The 22,489-nt window shown below is 40.9% G+C and overlaps 1 protein-coding gene across 1 annotated transcript; it reads left to right on the forward strand.

Moving 5' to 3' along the window:
- Positions 1-4,320: 4,320 nt before the first annotated feature.
- On the forward strand, positions 4,321-17,199 carry CHRNB4 (cholinergic receptor nicotinic beta 4 subunit). Its single transcript, XM_058033319.1, has 6 exons — positions 4,321-4,491; positions 9,057-9,202; positions 10,946-10,990; positions 11,116-11,225; positions 13,686-14,658; positions 16,704-17,199. Exons 1-6 carry the CDS (start codon positions 4,437-4,439, stop codon positions 16,842-16,844), a joined length of 1,470 nt encoding a protein of 489 aa, XP_057889302.1. The 5' UTR covers positions 4,321-4,436; the 3' UTR covers positions 16,845-17,199.
- Positions 17,200-22,489: the final 5,290 nt, after the last annotated feature.

The raw sequence follows: 22,489 nt of genomic DNA on the forward strand, positions 1-22,489 counted from the left end.
ATGTTTTCAAAGAATGCATGACTGTTGGCCAGTCATGTTGTGGGCACTCAGCAGGTTTTCCTGCAGTAAATCTCAAAGCAAGTAAGAGGAAGAAAAAGAAGACTAATAAAAATAAGAATATCTCCAAAATAGCATAATCAGCTGATGCTTCTGCACTGCTTTGGAGAGCTCTCTGGACTTGTTACACTTGTACACTTTGAAGGTTAAAATGGTGAAGGTAATCAATGAGTGACAGAGGCTTAATATTATTGCCTAAGTACTCTACCAACCCAACACACCTATAGCTCACACAGTACATGGTAACAACTTCCAAAATTAACCAGGAAAGGAAAGCACTGCTTTTCAGGAGTGACTTGTCTGCCATCAGGCATATTCCAGAGCAGAAAGGTGGCTTTTCATTTATCCATAATAATTTGTATTTTAACCATGAAAGCTGGAATTGCATCCATTGCTGCCGAGTTGTTCCTGTTAGTAACATCATCCTGTGCTATAAATGGCAATTCTCTGGAATATTTTGGGGTTTGGAGCAGATTCTGATGGGATAACATATAGTATCATAATTTGAAATCCTAAAGGAGTGTTATTTACCTGATCATTTGGTATCATCCACAGCTGTTTTGCACTGCCCTTTGCAAAATCCTGATGGTGTTTTGCATTGCCTGAAGGCAGCTTATTACAAACATCTGTACAAAATGGTTAGACCTCACCTGGGAAGGCAAATGCATCAACAGAAATGCTGTGGGAAACAGGCTTTGTGACACAATTACCCACATAGACAGAGTCCATCACTGTAGAGTAAGCCTCTGGATGAAAACTAGCTGTCCAGTATAAAGCATCTACTAATCCAAAAAAAGCTTCCTAAATTCCAAAGCTTTAGATTACAGAAGACTAAATGTTTCACATACCCTTGCCCTTCCCACTAATTTCTACTAACAGTTGTGAGGACCTAGCTAAGCTCATCCAGCTGACAGTTACTGGAACTACAGTGCCACGGTTTTGTTTTGCCTTGCAGATTTTAAATCAGGCTACACTACAGCACTGTGAAACAAAGCTGCAGCAGTACAATTTAACCCAAAAACATCAGCACCAGAATGACTGAGGCATCCCACTTTTCTAATAGGACTGTAAGTGCACTTGTAATGAAAAAAATTCCAGAAATGCAAAATGTTAGCTCCAGTACAGCTGTTCTAATGAGCTCATCTAGGTAGTAGTGAGTAGGGAAAACCAGGATTTTACCTGCAGAACCTTCTGGGTATTTGCAGAAGTTACCTGTAAAAAGTTCCATGTTTCAACCAAACAGAGAGCAACGTAACCCTTGCTGCTGATGACATGAGCCAGGACTTTGGCAGATATCATTTACCTTCACACCTAAAAGGGGCTAGGGGGGGAAATTGCCATTAGTTGACATTTTCTGGAGTAATTTTCAAGCAGAAAGTGACAGCTGTTCTGTTAGTGCAACATTAAGTCAGTTCTATGTTTTCTGAAGCTTCATCTCAGCATCATAACTAGTTGAAAATACCTGTGCCCTTCCACCCAGCAGCATTTATTTTTGCAGCAAACTCCCTGTACCTGTACTTGTGTCATTAAGGAAGCCGGCTCTACCCTAGGTTGCTTCCACTTTGAAAGCTCCAGCATTTCTGACTGGTTCTTTCCTAATGCAAACAGCAGCTGGAAATCACCACGATAAATCCCCATGAGGGGACTGCCAGTTTCCCGGGACACTTGAACATCTTGCATTCCTGATGCATCTGAGAGCTCTAATACCCACGGCATGCAAAGCATCACCAGCAGCCCCCGGCCAGTTCGGGGGTGGCTCCCTGCCCGCCATTCCCACGCTTTCACAGTGCATTAACATGCAAATCCACAATAGCACATATGCTAATGCCTGCTAAAAAGGCATTTCATTTCAGGACCTCAGCTTAATGAACAACTGGAATCCTGCAGCATCACTGTGGGGAAAACAATAGCAGAGCACGAGTGGTGAAGGAAGGCCTTGAGTGCTCTGTCAGAATGAATGACCGAAAGGGGATGGCAAAGGGAGGTGTGTGAAAACCAGCTGTGGTAATTCCTGCCTTCCACCTCAGCTTCGGCAGGATAACCCGAGCAATCAGTGCATGGTCTGTGACCCTTTGGCTCTTTGGAGAAGCAATCCTGTTTGGCTGTACCCTGAACTGCTACTCAGCTCTCAAGCACCAAGCAGTGTAAGATGGTACAAGCACGGTGACTTCAGGGGCCACACATCTGTTCCTTCTACAGCCACTGCAAAGCACAGAGGCTGTGCTGGCAGATGGAAGATTTGCCTTTGGGGAGAAACAGGTCAGGTATCAGAATGTAACAACACAGAAACAGATGCAGACTTTCTTCCCCATCACGCTGGTGCTTTGCTCAAACACACCCTTACTAAGTGAAGGTTCAGCTCTGTGAAAGCAATTCCCTGTACCTTAGGAGAGACAATCTTGCCCAGCAGGCTCAGGGGTGCAGCCAGGTCTCTGATATACAAGCCTCTGACAAGGTACCTGACAAGCACACTGTGGTGAGAAGCAGAAAGTGGAAAGCTCAGCATAAAGACTTTGCTTGGGACACACCTCCTAGGTTTTTTGACTGTTGCAAGAGAAGAATTTTCTATAGCCTCTTTTTACATGCTGTTGATTAAACATGAGAAAAATAGAGAAATGGTGTCAAATTTTCATGCAGTTAGTCCATTTACAGGTACTTATTAGGACTGCACTTTTTTTTTAAAGTCAAGTAGATTTCCTCACCGTGACTGTTCTGTTTGTCTTACTGAAACCATTCACAATCCCTCTTAGGTCTCACACTATTTGGAATCACAGAATAATTTCAGTTGGAAGGGATCTTTAAAGGTCATCAAGTCCAACTCCACCTTGCAATGAGCAGGGACATCTTCAACTAGACCAAATTGCTCAGAGCCTCATCCAGTCTGACTTGATTTCCTTGGATGGGGGCTCTACCATCTACCAGTTCTGTGGGCAACCAGTTCCAGTGTTTCAACATCCTCATTGTAAAAAATTCCTTATATCTAGACTGAATCCACTTCTTTTAGTTTAAAAACATCATCCCTTGTCCTATTGAAACATCTGTCCTCATCTTTCTTATAAGCCCCTTTAAGTATCACAGGCCACATTAAGGTCTCCCAGAGCCTTCTCTTCTCCAGGCTAAACAGTCCCAATTTAAACCAATTCTAGCTAATGGATGGTCAATAAGAGAGAAAAGGGAGCGATGAAAGCAGAAAAAAAGACTGAAAATAAAGGCTGGAACTTGCACCTGGTATCAGGTGACCCCTGATACTAAGCTCAACTTACTAACTAAGATCTGCAGCAAACCCAGCACATTAATGTTGGGATGTTTAACAATAAGGCAACAATGTGCTGAGAAATTTTTTTGAGTGCACAGAAGTCATCAACCATAAATTCCACTATATAATCCACAGAACTTTTTATCATCTGAGATATTTGCACAGCATAAATACAACAAATGCACCTCTAAACAAAATTGATTACATGTACATATAGAAAAGTTTAGAAGTTACAGGGGATCAAAGTTGGTTTGGTTTTTTTTCAATCCCATGGGGTTTCAGCCTGTCCTACAGTGCTTGCAAAGGGCACGTAAGATCTTCTTGCCCCCTCCATCTACCCAAATCTTCCCATTGCAAGTCCCAAAATACATGACACTCTATAGTCCTAAACCCTTTAGCTCTAAAAGATTAATTCCACAGAATTTCTCTAATGCTCCTCTGGAGTGTCTTTATCCCTACTGCTACTTCACCACAGATTGCTTTAGCTTTCTTTTAAAAATCATATCGCATGCAAATGACAACAAGTTTTCTGTTCCTCTCTCGGTGCTCCCAAAAACTTTTTGGAGCTCTAGTTTAAAGAGACCACATGTGTGAGCCTTGGAGTCAAAAAGGGCTGGCAGTAGGTACTAAACTTTCTCTCTTCACACAGAAAATAACCCTCTGCTGGGGCTATAATTCATTTACACTAAGAGGTTTTATGGCACGAAGTTTAACCAGTTCTTCCCACACAGCTATTCTCACCCACTGCACTCATTAATCAGAAAGCCTTTTAAATGTTATCTAGTAGCAAGAATTAAGCAGTTGTGTTTTGCACATCACGTCCCTCAGCTTGCTCTTTCATTTCCCCTTTTTCAACATTATCACATTATGCTCACTCTTCTTATTTGCTTTTCCTCTTCACAAAGCTCTTTAAACAGCTGCAAAGGGGGAGGGACCACTATGCTCACGAAAATTGCACTTTGCAGAACGCTTCTGTCAGGTCCTACTGTCTGTCTCTTTCCAGGCATTTCATACCTCCAAGATTCAGGTTTGCTTCTACATCTCTTGCCTGTGCATCTCTGCCAACAGAGCCTATGGCCAGCTGTCTAAGCTGAAGAACAGTAATCCAGTTCTTCTTACTGCCATGAGGAAAATGTACAGCCTCGTTCTCTTTGTGGTGGGCTCCTTTTGTCTGAATGGTAAGTGACCTTTTCTTTCTCCTACAGTTTCAGAACAGTCAGAGCTTTTGGGGGTATCAGGCAGGGCAGTGGCATGAGCTCACAGACAATTCATAACCATCACCTCAGGAGGTTGCTGAGTTTAAGAGGATGTATAAAATTGATTATTTTAGTGCTGTTTTGGGCTTGTTTGGTATCAGCACATGCACTATGACAAATATGGACAGAAAGGTTGGATATAAAATTACATAACTGTAGGACATGACAATGATAATTACTAAATAATATCCCTTTAGATGCTCCCAGCATCATCTGTGATAGGAAAAGCAGCATATTGTACTGAAGTGAAAAAATGAACCATTACATGATCCGTAAATATGACAGATCTCATCCTTCTACCATTATTTTCTCAAGTTCATATATTTTGCCAAGTTCATACTTCCTAATTTTTAAAATTAGAATGGAAACAGTTTAAGTTGTCATATGTAAATATATGCTACAAAAAATATAATAGTTATGCCTTTTAAACAAGAATATTTCCCTCAGTCTGTCAGGATTTCTTTGATATGTTTTAGCCAACACAACAGCCTGACAGCAGCATTAAATAGTGCATTTAGCATGGGAGCTTCTTCCCATGGAGAGGCTCCTCTGAAGTGCTCTGAGAGAAACTGGCTGAAACTAAACCAAGATCCTCAGATCACACCCTTCCAATTTTTGTCTATTCATTCCACACTTGTTTTGTTTCTTCTGTCTCTGAAAGGCAACTTCAGAAAACATCTGCTTTGTGACAAAAGGAGAGTGAGGGCCCACTTTAGATTTTTAAATTATACATTTCTAAACCCCTAAGTATTTCCTTTGTTATTTGCATTAATTGCAGTGTAAAAATTAAAAACCTTTAAAATACAGTAAATTCACTGCTACTTCCATTGGAACAAAAATATTTCAAATCAGCATGTGTTCTTCTAAGAGATTATAAAAATCTTTTTGCTTGAGAGTATGTTGAGAAGTAACAACATCATGAAGTTATTTCAGAGAAGATAATGGGACTGCTTCATTGCTGCTTCTTACTTGTTCTTTACTAATTACAGATGGGAACTTGGTATATCACTTATGTGTGAGAGAGTAAAGGATTAAAATGGTAACACATGCTACAGTGTTATTTCTAAACAAATATTATTTCAACATTTATTATGAGAACTGAGTTCAGAGAAACACTAGAAATACGTCTTATGTTACATTTTGAAATGTAGACAGTAACAACAGTGAACTTGCCTATATCTCTCAGCATTGCTCCTTATTCTTTTCTGTGGAAATCACTCCAATGAATGTGTTATTATGCTGGAATCAAACGGGATGTCTAGTTATTTCATTTTATGTATTTAAATCAGACTATGTAAAAAGGAAAGTCTCCACAAGTTTAGTTTCTTTTGCTGTGAAATTGGAAGCATCTTGGTGCAATTCTTTTTAATGCTCATAGTCCCACAGAGCAAACAAACTTACTGAGAAATGTGTACTGCAAGGTATGTGGTGATTGCTCTCCCTGAAACAGAGCAGATTTGTAGTGGGTTCAGAGAAGCTAAAATCATTTCCACAGCTCAGGATTCACCCCAATGGGCTTTATTTATTAGTGCTTTCAGTACACAAAGATGCTCCACTCCCAAATTAGGACTGCTTGATCATTGTTGTTAAAATAATTTCTCTAAAAGCATCAGTCTACCATCTGCACCATCTCTGGTGATTACTGCTATTTGGAAAAAAAAGAAATAAAACCAGTTTGTGGGGAAAACTGCACTTCCATTTCTTCCAACCCTGAGAGGAAAAAGAGACGTTTCAAAGGCCTGGCTACTGACACACAATACACATAAAGATGAAACTGGATGCCTGGTAATTTTGTTCTCATTAATTGCCATCTGGTTTATATGTAGATGGTTAATGGAAAGTAGACTGTAAAAATTAGACAAGAAAAACTCATTTTTCGCCAGTATTTACAGAGATTGGTTTTAACAAGTTTCAAGGCAGTGCAGGGCTGACATCTAGTGGTGTACGATACAGGTGACAGCAGCCCCTTTATTTCTGATTACTAAGTTACAAAGGCTGGAATTTTATAGAGGATCGTCCCTAGAGAAGGAATGTCTTCACTAAGAGCAGATAATAATTTCTCAAAGGGATTCATTGTTGAATAAATATTTTTTATAACTAAAGTCATGGTTTGTCATTAACCCACACAAAGTTTATTAACAGTGAGTGCTTGGAAATCTAAGCTGTTCTCATCAGACATGCAGACCCCACACCATGTTTGGATTTGCAGACCAGATGACTGTGATTGCTAAAAGCACGTTTCAGAGTAAAAACTAATTACAAATCCAGAATTAGCTTTCTGCAAATATTCTACAGTTCCTACTCCTTACTCCCCATTTAGCAAATACTCTCTGTGCTGGAATATCCAGACAAAGGCAGCAATGCAGTGAAAACACAGTTAACAATTCAAACAAGAACTCACATCTTTGCTAACAGTATTCAGTAACCACTGAATGAAACAAACCAACTGACCATTTATATTTGAATTATAGCCTTATGTTTACATCACTTACATATGCAACAGTGGGAATGTCTAATAAAAAAAATCTACTATAAATAAATCCAACATAAAACTCCACCAAAGAACACAATAAAAAAACTTTAACAGGGATTCTCTCTTGAACTACCATAGGATTTCTAACCTATCCTTATAACCACAAGATTCATTCCTAGAACATGGCCCTCTTTTTTTCACAGTATCAAATTTAGCTTTTTCTAGCTACACACAAGGAAACCACCCCAGAATCTGAAGCTTAGCAAGATTCAGCATAGCTCTAGCCTGATAAGCTTTTGATTAGGCACCTTGCACTGAGAACAAATGTCATATTAAAATATCACGTGGTATAGGGTTTTTATAATGACTTGCAGGGAGGTACAAAGCAAGTATAAATCAGTAAAGAAACTGACCTAGCAAACACAGATACATTCATCCAAATTTGTTTTCCCAAATGCCTTGGAAAGTACTTGAAAAACCTATTCTGAAGAACCATGTTAGAGTTAAGTACAGATGAAGAATTTGGGCTACCCAGCCACAGTCCATGCTGGTCTTACAAGAATTAAATCAAGCCTGGTGTTGACCTCAACATTTCCACAAAGCTTGAGTGACAGTTGTGCTTAGATGTGAAATCTCTGATAATCTTTCCTTTTACCTCACTCCACTCTCTCACTGGATCAGAAACAAGAAGGTCTTAGGGTATTTAGGTTCTGAACCCAGGTTGGATTCAGAAGAATTTGAAGTTTAAAGAGAGACTTGTTCAGCCTCTCAACTTGCAGCCCAGTTCTCAAGGAAATGTGGCACCTTCTAGACATGCACACAAACTTTGGCTGCTTATTTGATCCCGATCTTTTGGTGTCTGCCCTTCCCCAGATTTCATGGATATGCTACAACACAAAAAACCCCAAAACAAATTAATGTACCACAAATTTAAAATACTTGCATAGCCAGTGTTTTTTACTATGTGAAACTGCTTTGGGAAATAATGAAGCATGTATGCTGTAAGGACACTGCCCTGATTTCTACAATGTCTAGAGGTGAATTAGGTGAGCTGAATTAGGTGACCTTTTCTATGGAAGAGGTATTCTATCCATTGCATTGGAACCTGTGTGCACTAACACAGTAATTTCATCAGCATCACAACCCAGACCTGCCCAACACAGAGCACAGGGTGTCTGGCTCAGTTCTGTCAGCAGGATGTCACCAGGACCTTGCTCATCAGCATGGTCAGGTGGTCAACAGCGGTTTGAAAGTCCACTGGGGTGACTTTAAAAAGCACACAAAGAACATGAGAACAGAATAAATGACCCTGGGGTTGTGCCAGAAGCTGCTCTGCTCCACAGGGAATGTTCAAGCTTGTTTGATAGTAAACTGTAGATACTGTATTTTGTAGTCACTGGACTCCAGCTTTGGCAAGGATTTACAGTATTTGTGCTGGTCCACAAATCAGGTTTTACTTCCACATAAAGTAAGTCTAATATACTGCCTAGGGTTTTCAAATTTTGAAACAGAAACATCACTAGCTACAGGAGAGTCCCCAGACATTAAAAAATTCTTTATGACTCCTAAAGCTTATCCCCTGGTTTTCTCTACATAAAGCAGAGTCTTTAAATTTGTATGTGTACCTGCAACTCAGTCTCCTACAGCACTAAAGAGAGAAGTCACAGCTGGATCCCCCCTTTGGATCATAGAATAATTCTTCCCCTGCTATCAAGAAGGTGGTTTGCTGCCAGTTTCTATTTCTGAGTGTAATCCCAAAAGGATCTACCAATTTGAACTCCACATTTTATTACAAAAAACCCTGAAAGGGATCTGCTTTGATCTGTGAAAGACAGTCAACTTCAGCAGAACAGATATCAGTGCAAGCACTGTGTCCTCCTGTTCACACAAGTCTTTAGAAAATCAAAAGCTGTCATTATTTCCCAAAGATGATCTGATGCACAGATATTCTGTGAGCCCTTCCTCATGTCACTTTAGTGTCCCTTCCATAATCCTGTTTTGTGATGCTTTACAGGAAGCATGGCAGCAGATGCTGAAGAAAAACTAATGAACCACCTGCTGAGTCCTGACAGGTACAATAAGTTAATTCGACCAGCTGTCAACTCCTCCCAGCTGGTATCCATAGAACTGCAGGTTTCCCTGGCACAGCTCATCAGTGTGGTAAGTTCAAATTAGGCTATGCCTTTACATTCAATACTACCTGCACAGCTCTCTAATTAATAGTTATACTGGCATTGCTACATCTCTGCTCTTTTCTCATTTGTGTAACACTATTAATAGGCAGAGCCCATACACACAATTTCCTGGTTTTAGACCTCACAATGGAGCTACAATGGGGAAATCAGTCTGTGCCTAAGCTTTGAAGTCCCAGACCTTCATCCAATAGAATTCCATCTAGCTAAATTCAAAATCATTCCACTGATTTCAGTACAGCTACTCTAAGTTACCCCAGGTCGGGACCTATCCTGGACAGTGCTCACCATCCACCATCATGGAATGCTAATCCATCTTCTACTGAAGTGCTTCAATGGCCTGAAAACAAGCTACAAAGCCACATCCAAATCACATGACATATCAGGCATATTAATAAAGAACACTGGAGTGTTGTAAAGAAAAACACACATTAGTTCTGGCTGGAACAGCTTCACATGGTTAAAGTAATCCTCATGAAAGCAACTCCTCAGATTCAATAACAATTACTTCAGTGGGTCTAAAAGACATTTTCACCCACAAGGTTAGTATGTGTTTGACAGTTATTACAAGGTATAAACACATCTTTACTAAGAGAAGTTAGCATTAACTGCAGTGGGAATGAGAGCCAGTATATAAGTGGGAATAATTTCCTGAACTGGGCTTTCAACTCTGCTGCTCTCCCTGAGAGAGACAGAGAAGATACAGATGACTGCCTCCTGTCAGAATTTGTGTAAGGGCTTGTGACTGGGCTGCTGCAAACTTTTAGAGACATAAAGAATGCATATTCTGAAATTCAAAAGGAAATGAGAAAGACTCTGTTGGAAGGTAAGGGGAACTGTACAAATAGCTGAAGTTTCATACACCCATGCAGACTGGATATAATATATATAGATAGTCATAGATGTAAATACATATACACTCAGGATTCAATGCCATGTATACCAGATGAATCTAGTTAAGTGCTCTCTCTCCTGAGGAGCTCCATCTGGACACAGACAGGACACCTTACATCCTGCACTACCACCATGAGCACAGTGTCCCCTCAGACTGCAGATTCTGGGCATAGAAAGGGAGGTGTCTTGTTCCAGAGGCCCTGGTGATCAAGAGCCTAAGCAAGGTGGATGAATGGGCAAAGACCAAGATCAACACAGCTCAGTCCCTATCCCTCTATAGCCTCACTCTTTGAGCAGAATAAAATTAGGCATCTTGTTGGCTCCAACAACCTCCAGCATTTTCAGGATCAGAGAATTAACTCATTTTCCTGCAGAAATCATCCTGACAGATCTTCTACAGAGAGGTTTCTCTTCTGGACTGCTGTCTAGAGACATGGCATACATGGCAAACCTTACACCAACCGCACACAACCTCATATAGGCCTCCCCGATGGTAAACTGTCCCTTCTGTTTCAAATCAAGGGTGGAGAAGAGGGGTGGGGTGGGATAGGAAACCAGCTTAGCAAGGTGGTGGTTATTGTTTCCAAATAACTGCACTCCTGCCATAACTGTTGTTGTTAAAAGGCATGTGGAATTCTGCATTTATGGGGTTACTACTTATCATCAGTATGTGTACAAGACTGGCCATCGTTGCTCAGAGAAATGTCTGTCTTGAAATACACTAGACAAAATCATGCTTAAAAACCCACTGAATAAATCTTATTACTGCAATGAAGTATTTTAGAGGCCAGTTTTTGTCTCTGTTTTTTCCCTGCAGAATGAACGGGAGCAGATCATGACTACGAACGTCTGGCTGAACCAGGTAACAAACCCACAGAGAAATGGCTCTTGCAAAGCACAAATACAACTGCTCTCACTCCACCACATGATTGTTTTGTTAGTGCTGCTCTGGACACTCCCATCACTACTGTCCAATTCTTCTCTTAGGAGTGGATTGATTATCGGCTGGCTTGGAAGCCCTCTGACTATGAAGGAATAAATAAGCTGAGAATACCTGCAAAGCACATCTGGCTGCCAGACATTGTGCTTTACAATAAGTAAGTAAAACTGGTGTGGTTTACACAGACAATGAACAAAATTTTAACCAAGGAACAAACATCAGAAATGATGAAGCAGGTCTGGTAAAATTTTAAAACTGAATTTTAGATAGTAGCAAGTGTATCTGACTGGGCTACTGGGCTCAAAGATAATTTTCAACATCAGTGCTCTGGTTAAAGAAATTCCAGCAGAGCTGGAAGATGTCTGCAACATGAGCAGTTACAGCACAGGATCCATGCCAAGGCTCACAATTGAGACAGATTTCTATGAAAACAGACTGTATGGAAAGAATAAATTGTAGGTATAAGTGCAGTTGCAAGAAGACATCTGGAATCCTATCAGACTTCTTAGGGGCTGAGATACAGTTTTGTTTTCTTCTTCCCCCACTCCTTCTTCTACCACAGACCCCAGGACACACATCTGTTACAAAGTTCACACATACCATAACTCCAGGAGTTCATATTCATGTAGAAAACCCAAATTATATTCCATTTTCGTAAAGCATTGAAAAAATCCATTATATGAATACATAATAAATCTGTCAACATTTGACCCTGTTGCTTTATAGTACTGAGAAAAATATCATACTTCAGTTCCTCTTTCAAACAAAGGAACTGACAATTTTGTTTTGCTTTGGTTTAAGTTCTAGCAAAACCTTGAAGTGGATAATAAACTTTTTTTTTTTTTAATAATCAAAATGTATACTTTTATAATACTTTGAAAACCAACGAATTCATGAGCACACGATGATTTATGAACATATACAGATGGGAAACCCAGGAAGTTTATATATAACTGAGTTAAGTCCTTGGAATCCTACTACTGGAAACCAGATTTGATGAACACTTAAATCTAATGTATGAGTCACAAAATAATTCAGCCAGTGGATTAGGATGTACTCTGCCTGCTCAAAGCTTGTTCTGGTAAATTGTGCCTCTGCCCTCTGCTTCTTTTTGCTACTGGCCAACTGATACCGTTTAATAGCTTGTAAAAATAGAAAGGAATAGTTTCAAAAGGTTTCTTAAATGCACAGGAACAAGCCTCACTGTATTGGATTTCTACATTAGTACAAAGCTTCAATTAAATTTTAGCTAAAGGACAGCCCCATGTAACTTCCTGCTGCTGGAGCACAGTTTCACAGGCATCAGTCAGTTTGAGGTGCTCAGGAAAACACAAAGCTCCCCATGCCCACAGCTCTGTCTGGGGCCTGTGCAGAGGGCTCTGGGAGTGCAGCCCAGCCTCTTCCCACCACTGAGACAGGACAGTCAGCACCACAACTCACATACTCCCAGCCCAGGATTCTGCCCAGCACATGGCATGGCATGATGGCAAAGGTAAGTCAGGGAGTACAGATATGTCAGAACTAAGACACAATTCATTTCTCAAAAAACAGCTATCTCATTGGCAATGAACTAATGACCCCTATTAGTGGCTGTAGCCACTCACTTCCACATCTGGTTGTTTCACTGTCTGCATGAATTAGCTGCAAAGGTCTCAGCTCAGTGCCAGGCTCTCACTGCCTCACCCAGGTGAGCCCTTTCCAGAGTCAAACCTAACTGACTCAGACACATGTGCCAAGCCTTAGATATTTGTAGCATTTCCCTGCTTAGGAAAAAAAAAAAAAATCACCCTTAGCACTGAAATAACGATTTTCCATGATGCCTTGTCAACAAACACTACCCCAGGATACTTAATGGCTTAAACAGCTCTACCTTGTTGGCCCACACTGTTGGGCAGAAGATACTTCTGATTGATAATGATCTTCTCCCTAAGTTAAAGGGCCCATCAGTACATAGAAGACTCCCCTGGTGGAAATTCAGCAGTTGGAAGAGATACAAAGCCAAGATTATTTGTGGGCACTAAGAACGCTGTGGCTTGTCTTTTCTGGTTTTGTAATAAGTAAACATTAACTGGAGTGATGCAATAAATAAGCCATATAATTACATTTCCTCTGCCTACACTCTCCCTGCATTTCTAACTAATGCAGCTCATCCTTATTTCCTTGTCCAAGTCATTTAGGAATGTTGCTCTGTGTTCTTAGCAGCAGCTACACTCCAAATCGAAGGTACCTCTGTTTTCACATAGGATGATCTCATTTTTGCTTAGCCTTCAGACATGTAGGAAGCTTTAATTATTTGAGCAAACATTTACAAAACACATTGATTTCTTTGGATGAAACAGAGGTGTATATTTGGTATTGAATAATAATTTTATAAGTTTTTTTCTGTAAGTAATGGATCAAAAATCAACTATCTGATTGGGAGAAATGCATACATTAATCTCCCTATCAAGTTATAACTCCCTACAGCATAGATTTCAGAATAATAGCATTACTAAACTTTGATTCTCAGAACAACTGGGGCCCACAAGATCAAGAATGTCAGACATTTCTGGTTTGAACTGTTTTTCCTCCTAATATTTTACCACTTTCTCCCCTTTCTCTTTTCTCCCCTCCTTAGTGCGGACGGCACGTACGAGGTCTCGCTGTACACAAATGCCATTGTACTGAACAACGGAAGCATTCGCTGGCTGCCACCAGCCATTTACAAGAGTGCCTGCAAGATTGAGGTGAAGCATTTCCCATTTGACCAACAGAACTGCACCCTCAAGTTCCGCTCCTGGACCTACGACCACACAGAAATTGATATGGTGCTTAAGACTTCCACGGCGAGCATGGACGACTTCACACCAAGCGGAGAGTGGGACATTGTAGCACTCCCAGGAAGAAGGACTGTAAACCCTCTGGACCCCAATTATGTCGATGTGACATATGACTTCATTATTAAAAGGAAACCACTTTTTTATACCATCAATCTTATCATTCCCTGTGTGCTAATTACATCCTTAGCCATCCTAGTATTCTACTTGCCTTCAGACTGTGGTGAAAAAATGACTTTATGCATATCTGTGTTGCTTGCCTTGACTGTGTTCTTGCTGCTGATCTCCAAAATTGTCCCTCCAACATCTCTAGATGTTCCGCTGATTGGCAAGTATCTCATGTTTACAATGGTGCTGGTGACCTTCTCAATAGTGACCAGTGTCTGTGTGCTCAATGTCCACCACAGATCTCCAAGTACTCACACTATGCCCCCTTGGGTAAAGCTGGTTTTCCTTGAAAGGCTCCCAGCCTACCTGTTCATGAAGCGCCCAGAAAATCATTCTCCACGGCAAAAGCCATGCAACTGCAAAAAGACAAAAGCAGAGAATCCTTGTATGGAGCCATCTGACTTCTACAAGAACTCTACCTATTTTTTGAATACAGCTTCTGCCAAAAGATATGATATGAAACTCTCTGAGACACCCGACAATGTCAGCAGTCATCGGGATTTTAGGTTAAGAACAGGTGCGAAATTTTCTCCTGAAGTGCGAGAAGCAATCGATGGAGTCAGTTTTATAGCAGAGCACATGAAAAGCGATGACAACGACCAAAGTGTAAGTAAAAATGAGAAATCCTTGTCCTTCCAAAGTTCATCTTCTGTCCTCCTCTGTAACATGCTATTCCTCAGAAAGCATATTTGAACCCTCTAGCTATTGTCAAGATTTTAGAGAGATTCTAGATATAGCTCATAAGAGGAAATAATTAATGCAATTAATGAAAAGCAATTTGATAACTGCAAATAGTCTCCTGATAAATAACATGGCTATTTCTACAAAAAGAGCTTGCTGATTGCCCAGTAAGTCATGAAACACTCTTAAAAAAGCTTTGTTGTCACATTCAAGTGGTGATTGGCAGAGGAAGAAAACAATATTCAGTTCCAGGTTAGAAATAGACCATTTTTCACCATTGTGAATCAGTAAGACTGTGATTCGATCCATGGCCAGGCCAAGCTAACCAAAAACAATGTTCAATGTTCCTGCAGCTCATGCATTCATTTACCTAATGAATGCCCAGAAGGAGAATTGAGCAAAATTGGTAGAAGCCCTTTGCAAACACCCTCTCTAGACTAAGACACCTGCCTGTGTATGGCAAACACCATGGGTAGGATTAAAAACCTCAACAGAGCTGACACTTCTTTCATTATTTATATATATACCAGACTCATTAGGTTAGGAGAAATTTATTTTTAAGCCGTGCTTTATTTAAGCTGTGCTGCTGCTCTATTCCACTGCCCTACTCACAGGCCTGTAACTAGCACAATAGAGTTGATAGAAACACTGAATAACACTTGAAAAATTCAGGTGGGTCACAGGTTTTATTTAGACAAGCACCCACAGTTGGGAAAAATCATCCTCATACTTACCATTGTCCTCTCTCTAATCCAGACCACAGTGAGACTCCAGGTTCTCTATTCCTGTTGTGCTTCCCCTCCCTCAGCAAACAGATTAAATAAAGTCTGGTTTCTGATCTTGCAGCAGTCCCTAGAGGAGCATGCTGCTGAGTAGTTCATGTTTTCTATTAACTGAAATTACTGTCAATATAAATAAAGAAGTTCAGCTATTAACATTAGACATGAGCTTGTAAACATTGAAACTGACTGAACAGAAGCCGACTTCATAGTGCAGGAAAAGGTTTTCTAGTAGCTCAGAAATTCTTGCAAGGATGTATTGCACACTAAAGGATCTACAAAGCTTTCACTTGGTAGTAAGAACAATTTTCAAGAGCATTTTATATATTGAAAATCCACTTACTACTTTTCATATGGGGTCCTCTGATATTACATACAATTTTTCTAGATTCATAACTTTATTCTCTGCTTCCTTGCCTCATCACAATTGTGTGATAACAACTGTTCATATACATTTATATGGTCTGATTGCAGAAGCATTCAATTCCCATTAGCAGCAGTGGGAATTAAAAGTGTGCACTGAAGGAAAAATATGTAATGGTCTAATATCAGACATGATTCAACTGACAAGGAGGATAAAGTCACTGATGTGAAGACATCCCCTGTGTAACCAGAATCAATGAGAGAGGAAAAATTATTCCAAATGAAGATTGATATATTTCCCTCAGTTGGTCACTTCAGTCTGAGGCAGAATCTAAGGCCATGACTTTCACAGACAACACATGCAGGGCAAAAAGGCATTTTAAAAAAAGCAACAGTATTAATATGCATTAAACCCCATGAATAAGATGACTGCTGATAAGAAAAGAACTCTGAAGCTAACCTTGTTTAACAGCAGTAAACACCATCTATTTTTGCCCACTCAGATTAATAGCATTTACAATCTAAAATTGAAGAAAAAAAATTCCTTAATTGGATTATAGTGTGGGTCCTTCAGGGCTGGCACCACACCAGGCAGACACACTCAGTATCTGATGCATCCAAGAAAGCTAAGAAATATTTACTGTATTTTTCTCCACTGCTCAGATGTGTTGTAGGAGAAAAATCCTTCACCAAGCCTAAAGCCAGTTTATTCCCTGAACTTTGAGATAATTTCCTTTTATTTTGATAAACAAAACCTCAGCATTAGCGAGAGGAAGACCAAAAGAATATGACAAATTACTAATATCTTTAATTGGCTTTTTCTTCCAGGTCATTGAAGATTGGAAATATGTTGCCATGGTAGTGGACAGGCTGTTTCTCTGGATATTTGTCCTTGTTTGTGTCCTGGGGACTGTTGGATTATTTCTGCAACCACTTTTTCAAAACCACACTGCTGCCATAAACCCTTAGCTATTATTTTAAATGTCAATACTTACACAAACATTTGGTCTCATTCTGCTCTCAGTTCCCCTTTGTTAACTCCACAAAGGTGCCCAGTGAGTTGCACTTACATCCCTTAGAGTAGGGAAAAGGAACATAGAACTTGACTTACTGGGATAAGAAAAAACCAAAACAAATAAAAAACTAATTTTTTTCAGTGAGTCCAGTACTTCTGGTGATATCTTGCCCTTTTTTCAATTATTTGAAGTCTGAACATTACAGTGAGAGATTTTTGCTGTACAAGATGTCATCCTGGCATCATCATCATCATATTATTATGTATTTTAAATACATTGCCTTAGGAAGGATATTTTCTTTCCTTAGAATACTGCAAGTTCCATATTACAAAGAAGGTACTGCTATGAAATTTCTTCAAATGCATCAAAGTTATTTGTGTCTGATTTATAAAGAGCTTGCAAGTGGGTTTGATACTTACATCTGAACTGAGAAACAGAAACACTTTTGAGGTAGCCACTGAAAGGTTTCTCAGCTTGCCATCTCTGGTACCTGATGGATTAACAAAGGCCAAATTAATGTATGATAAACAAACATGTATATAATACTCTGTTTGGTGATGAAATAGAAATAAACCATAAAATTTTCCTTTATATAGATTTAGTCCTCAAATTGCCTGCAAGTTTAACAGCTCATGTATCTGGGGCACAAGCACACTTTAATGAGTCTAAGACTACGAGCACAGGAAAGCAATGGGAGAAGACAATGGTGAAAGGCAGCAAGAATGAGAGGACATGTGAGCACACACAGACCTGTGAGCTCTTCTGGAGAGATTTTAATGTGGATTTAAGTATAACCCTCAACAAATCAGCTAGGGAAGCACATAGAGTTGTAAAGTTTTTGGCAAAGAACAGACTGAGGCCCTAGACCCCCATCACAGGACAATCCCACCACAGTTTGTTCCAGGTAACCTACAAAAAGAAAAGTGGGCTCCTTGCACTTTTCAAGTGAAATCAATCTCAGTTTTTCCTTGGGGTGCTGTGGACACACAACAATTGTATCACCATTGGTAAGTACAACTAACACCTGGTAAACAAACTTGAAATCCACTATTACTTGTGAAGGGGATTTGAGGCTCACCTGTCCCAGGGGAATTAGTTGACACCTAAACCTGTGTTCTTCAACAAGCCACAGCTGAAGACAGTTCCAGCCCTACTTGACTTCATCAAGACCAAGCTACATTTTCTACCTAGAATTGCCATTCCCAGGCAGCCTCAGATAAGTACAAAGATTTAGCTGTGTATTCACACCTTTGCAATTTCTCTGAGCAGCTGCAGGGCTGCATTCATTCCCTCCCAAGGTGGCTGAACCCCTCCTGCACCAGTGGCACACCCCATTCTTGAGGCCTGGGAGGGTCCCTTGGAGCACTTCAGCAGGGCTGGGTGCCTGGCAGTCTGAGAAGATGGTGTCTTGGTTTGGAAAGCCAGCTTTGTGCTAAGGAAGGCAGAGGCCTCCCCTGAAATGGAAAATGTTAACCCCCCCCCCCCCCTCCAAATTGCTATAAATTTTAAATTAAGGGGCTCGTGGGCAAAATATATGGGAGCAGGAATAACAGTTCTTTACTAGGAAGAAAATAAAAAGATAAAATGAACAATGCAATAAACCAAAGCAACCCTGACAGAGTCAGAACGCAACCTGACACCCTGTTGGTCAGGGTGTTGGTAGCAGTCCAATTGGAATTGTGGCTGCAGCCCTCCTGCAGTGTCAGGTGTGGTTTGTTGGACCAGGGATCCTGTAGAAAGGTGTAGTGGAAGAGGCAGCTGTTCCTCTGGGAAATCCAGAGGAGAAAAGCTGTGCTGGTATTCCAGAATCTCCAGATTATACCCAGGTAGCAATGCTTGGCTCCTTCCTCTGGACTTACATCTCCCGGTGGGATACTGTAGTTCTGATCAGCCATGTAGTGTTTCACATGCAGTGAAAGGGAGGAATGGGTGTGGAAGAGACAAGGAAAACTGCCCATTTAACAGAAGAGAACTGCCATACAGATGGTAAATAGAATACAATTTGTTTGGCAATCCAGGACAGATGGGGAGAAGGATCACAAGTGGGGTGGGTGAGGCTGTCTTCAGCCTCACGTTAGAAGGAGGAAGGGTTCACACTGTCACCCTCCCTCCCATTCCCCTTCCTCTAAGCACTGTGTCACTCACACAGACAGGGCAGGGAGGTGAGGGATAACTGTAGGACTGCCTGCCCCAGTGATGCAGGAACACCCTGGGATCACCAGATCCTCCTGGCACAGGGGGGCAGCCCCCTGGCCATCTCCCCAAACATGAACTATTCTGGACACTCCCGTGATGACCACTGGGTGGTGCAAAGTTTAAATGGGTCAAACGGCATTTCCCCACCTCAAATGTTTCCTTCTCCTTTTCAGACCTGGAGAGTAGAGCTGCTGCTCTGCAGGCAGCTGTAACAACAGCTGTGAGGTGAGATGGGGCACAGACAGCCCCAGGAGCAGAGTGCTGCTTTCCCCAGGCAAGGAGATGCTGCTGTATGTTAGGTTACATCCCAACCACAGGTGCACACATGCCCCAGCTGCTGAACAGCTTTTTCTGCTTACAGAGAAAGCACCTGGGAAGCCAGAGAAGCTGCCAGCACTGTGCAGGCAGTGTAAAGGTGAAAGCCCTTTAAATATCAAACCAATGCTGAACAGGGACTCTGAAAGAGGCAGTGCAGACTTAAACACTGCAAGAGCTGCTGCACACTCCCTCAGGGCAGGAGGGAGAGGGACTCACCCAGCCAAGCAGCCATGGATGCAGCAAAGCAGCTGCAGCCCCCCCTGCAGAGCACAGACCCCTTTCTGCTGTTTTCAGCACCAACAGCACTTTGGGCTCTGTCCCACTCTTACCCCATTACTCTCCTACCCAGCTCCCTCCTATCCTCCCCCTCACTGCCTGAATGCATCTGAGATGAGGCCCCAGGTGCTCCCATCTCAGAACTGCCCTTATCTCTATGAGCAGCAAAGACTGATAATGCTTGGCTCTGTAACTGCAGCCTTCAGCTAAATTATCCTCAGCATGGACAAAAGTTTTAGAAAGGATTTGGCAGCTCAGTTAGCAGCTATCACAGAGTCCAGGCAGATGAAGCCCTCAGACTTGACAAACCCAGAAAAAGCTTTCAAGAGGCACATCACTGGCCCCAGGGAGATCCCTGCAGAACCAGAGCTCCTCATCCAGGAAATGCTGGGCTCTGGTGCTTTTCATACATTGTGGCCAGCTTACTCCTTTTTAACCATGAGTGAAACAATATACTCTTTACTAGTTATGTTCATGGGAACCACCTCTGTAGGTTTAGCATTTCCAGATCTAATTTAATCCATAGCGAACTTCAGAATGAAAAAATTCCCCCAAACTCCTAAAATTCTGAAAAAACTGACCTCCTAAAACTGCATTTTCCAATTGGCAAATCCTATTTTTGCCTAACTCTCGACAGCACCACCTACATAATAGATAGAACTGCTCCCAGTTTAACTTGTCAAGGAATTACATGGTTTTCTGCTTTTATTTTTTGGCAAGATTTTAAAACTAAAAGACTAGAGAAAAGGAAATATCAAAAATGTCTTGCAGGCAAATATGAATATGATAATGTCCCAGTTCATTGAACAAAATAAACTTCAACATTTCTACTTTTTAGGGGTTTTACCATAATGCTTTCCATTAAAAAAAAAAAAAAAAGTGGATATTCAAAATGTATTTTACACTAAAATTTTAATGGTATTGTGCAACCAGTCTTTGCTTCCCTACAAGTGAGGAAAAATCTCTGTTTAGTTTCTCTCCATTTCCTACCATTACAAAACTCTTTAATCCTGAACCAATCTTGCCTTCCATCAGAACATGTAGAAATTCCAACACCACCACTCACCACCTGCACTCAGATTCATTTACTGGGGACTCTTTCTGCACCCCTGCAGCCACAGCAAACTGGGAACAACTGGGAGCATTGATACCCTAGACCAAAGGTGGGAAAATATTCTTTTTTTCCTCACCTGAACTGATTAAGATTTGTTCTTAACAAATCTTAGCAAAACCCCCCTAATAGCAGCATGTTTGTCAAAGAACAAAGGCTTCATAGGTTATTGTTTCAGATCTTCCTGGTAGATCAGCTTCCCCCTACCCAGACAAATTCTTCTTCTGTGGAGTTCTGCAATGCAGTCATGGTGTTCTCATCACATCTCCCTCCCCAGTCCTAAAAAAAAATTCTACCACAATTCTAGCTGATTTCACCAGGAGATACAGCATGAGATGTTAGAAACAAAATATCTGTGCCATAAGAACACCACTGAAAGTGTCAGTAACGAGGCAAATTAAGCTAAAATATCTGTATCTCTTGATGCTATGGCTCTTCGTGTCCTCTGCAGACCAGTGTTTCCAAATTATTGAGGTTAAACATCGACTTTTGGAGAACACCAATTATGGTCTGATCTTTGAAGCTTTAACTCATTTCTTGTTGGGATTAAAAAGAACAAACAAAATTCTCAGTTATAATGATGCTTATAGCAAGGAGACAGAAAGGGAAACCATTTAGCCTCAATGCCCTGGAAATGCAAAACCAAAAGTATCCACAAAGGGTTAAGCTAAAAGACCAAGCAGCTGAGTTCTCAGAAAAAAAAAAAAAAAAAAAAAAGAAAAGAAATAAAATCAAATGGACAGTAAAGCCTATTTCCTCCACACTAACAGAATTACAGAAATTATCATAAGAGCATGTGTCTGGGGACAAAGTGAATGATGCTCTGAGAGATAGGGCTAACAGGATAAACAAGCTCAGTGCCAAGAACTGAACCCAGTCTGGTTCCTCTTAACACAGCACCAAACAGGGTCATTGCTTATCCTTCCCTAAGGGCACACAGTGAAGCACCCATAGCTGCAGCTCTTGTCCCACAGAGCTTCCCAACACTTCTAAAAATGGGGGTAGAATCCCATATTGTTGTCTCCCCACTTTTTCCTTTCACACAGATGCATGCAACAGCCACTGCATGAGCCTTCCATCCCCTGGCCATTTCAGATAGGGAGGACAGTGCAAAAGGTGACCTGTAAGTTAACAAGGAAGATGATGGGCACCTGGAAAATGCCTCACTTTGCAAATCGTGATTTTATGGAACTTCAAACAGCTCCTTCTTTCTAGTGTCCTTTCCCATGAACAATAAGGTCTTGTGGGATAAAGTTGGGATCCTGTGCTCGTATTCCTCTTCTCAAATTTCACCTTTCTAATGTACAAAATAGGAATGGTCCAAAGACAGTTATTCTCAAGGGTTTGGTCAAGTTTGACTTCCGTTCAGAGCCCCCAGATTCTTGCCAGATCCCAGCTGTTGTTTACCACTCTGGGATCAGATCTCACCAATTGTACATGCCTTTAATTACTCTTGGGAATAGTACATCCTTTCCACATGGTCAGGCACCCAGCACATCCTCTTGCAAGATGAGACACAAGCAGGAAAAAAACGTCAACAGCCTAATTGGAAATCAGGTCCCATGATCTCAGTTCACTGCTAAATCAGGCATCCCTAATGCCAATATTCATTTCAGAACAATTCAATTACAAGATTTGTATTAATTAAACTTCCCCTAGCAGATTGGCATGATCTTCTGCTAGATAAAGATCCTGTA

The sequence above is a fragment of the Melospiza georgiana genome, chromosome 13 (assembly GCF_028018845.1).
Source record: "Melospiza georgiana isolate bMelGeo1 chromosome 13, bMelGeo1.pri, whole genome shotgun sequence".
Lineage (NCBI taxonomy): Eukaryota > Metazoa > Chordata > Aves > Passeriformes > Passerellidae > Melospiza > Melospiza georgiana.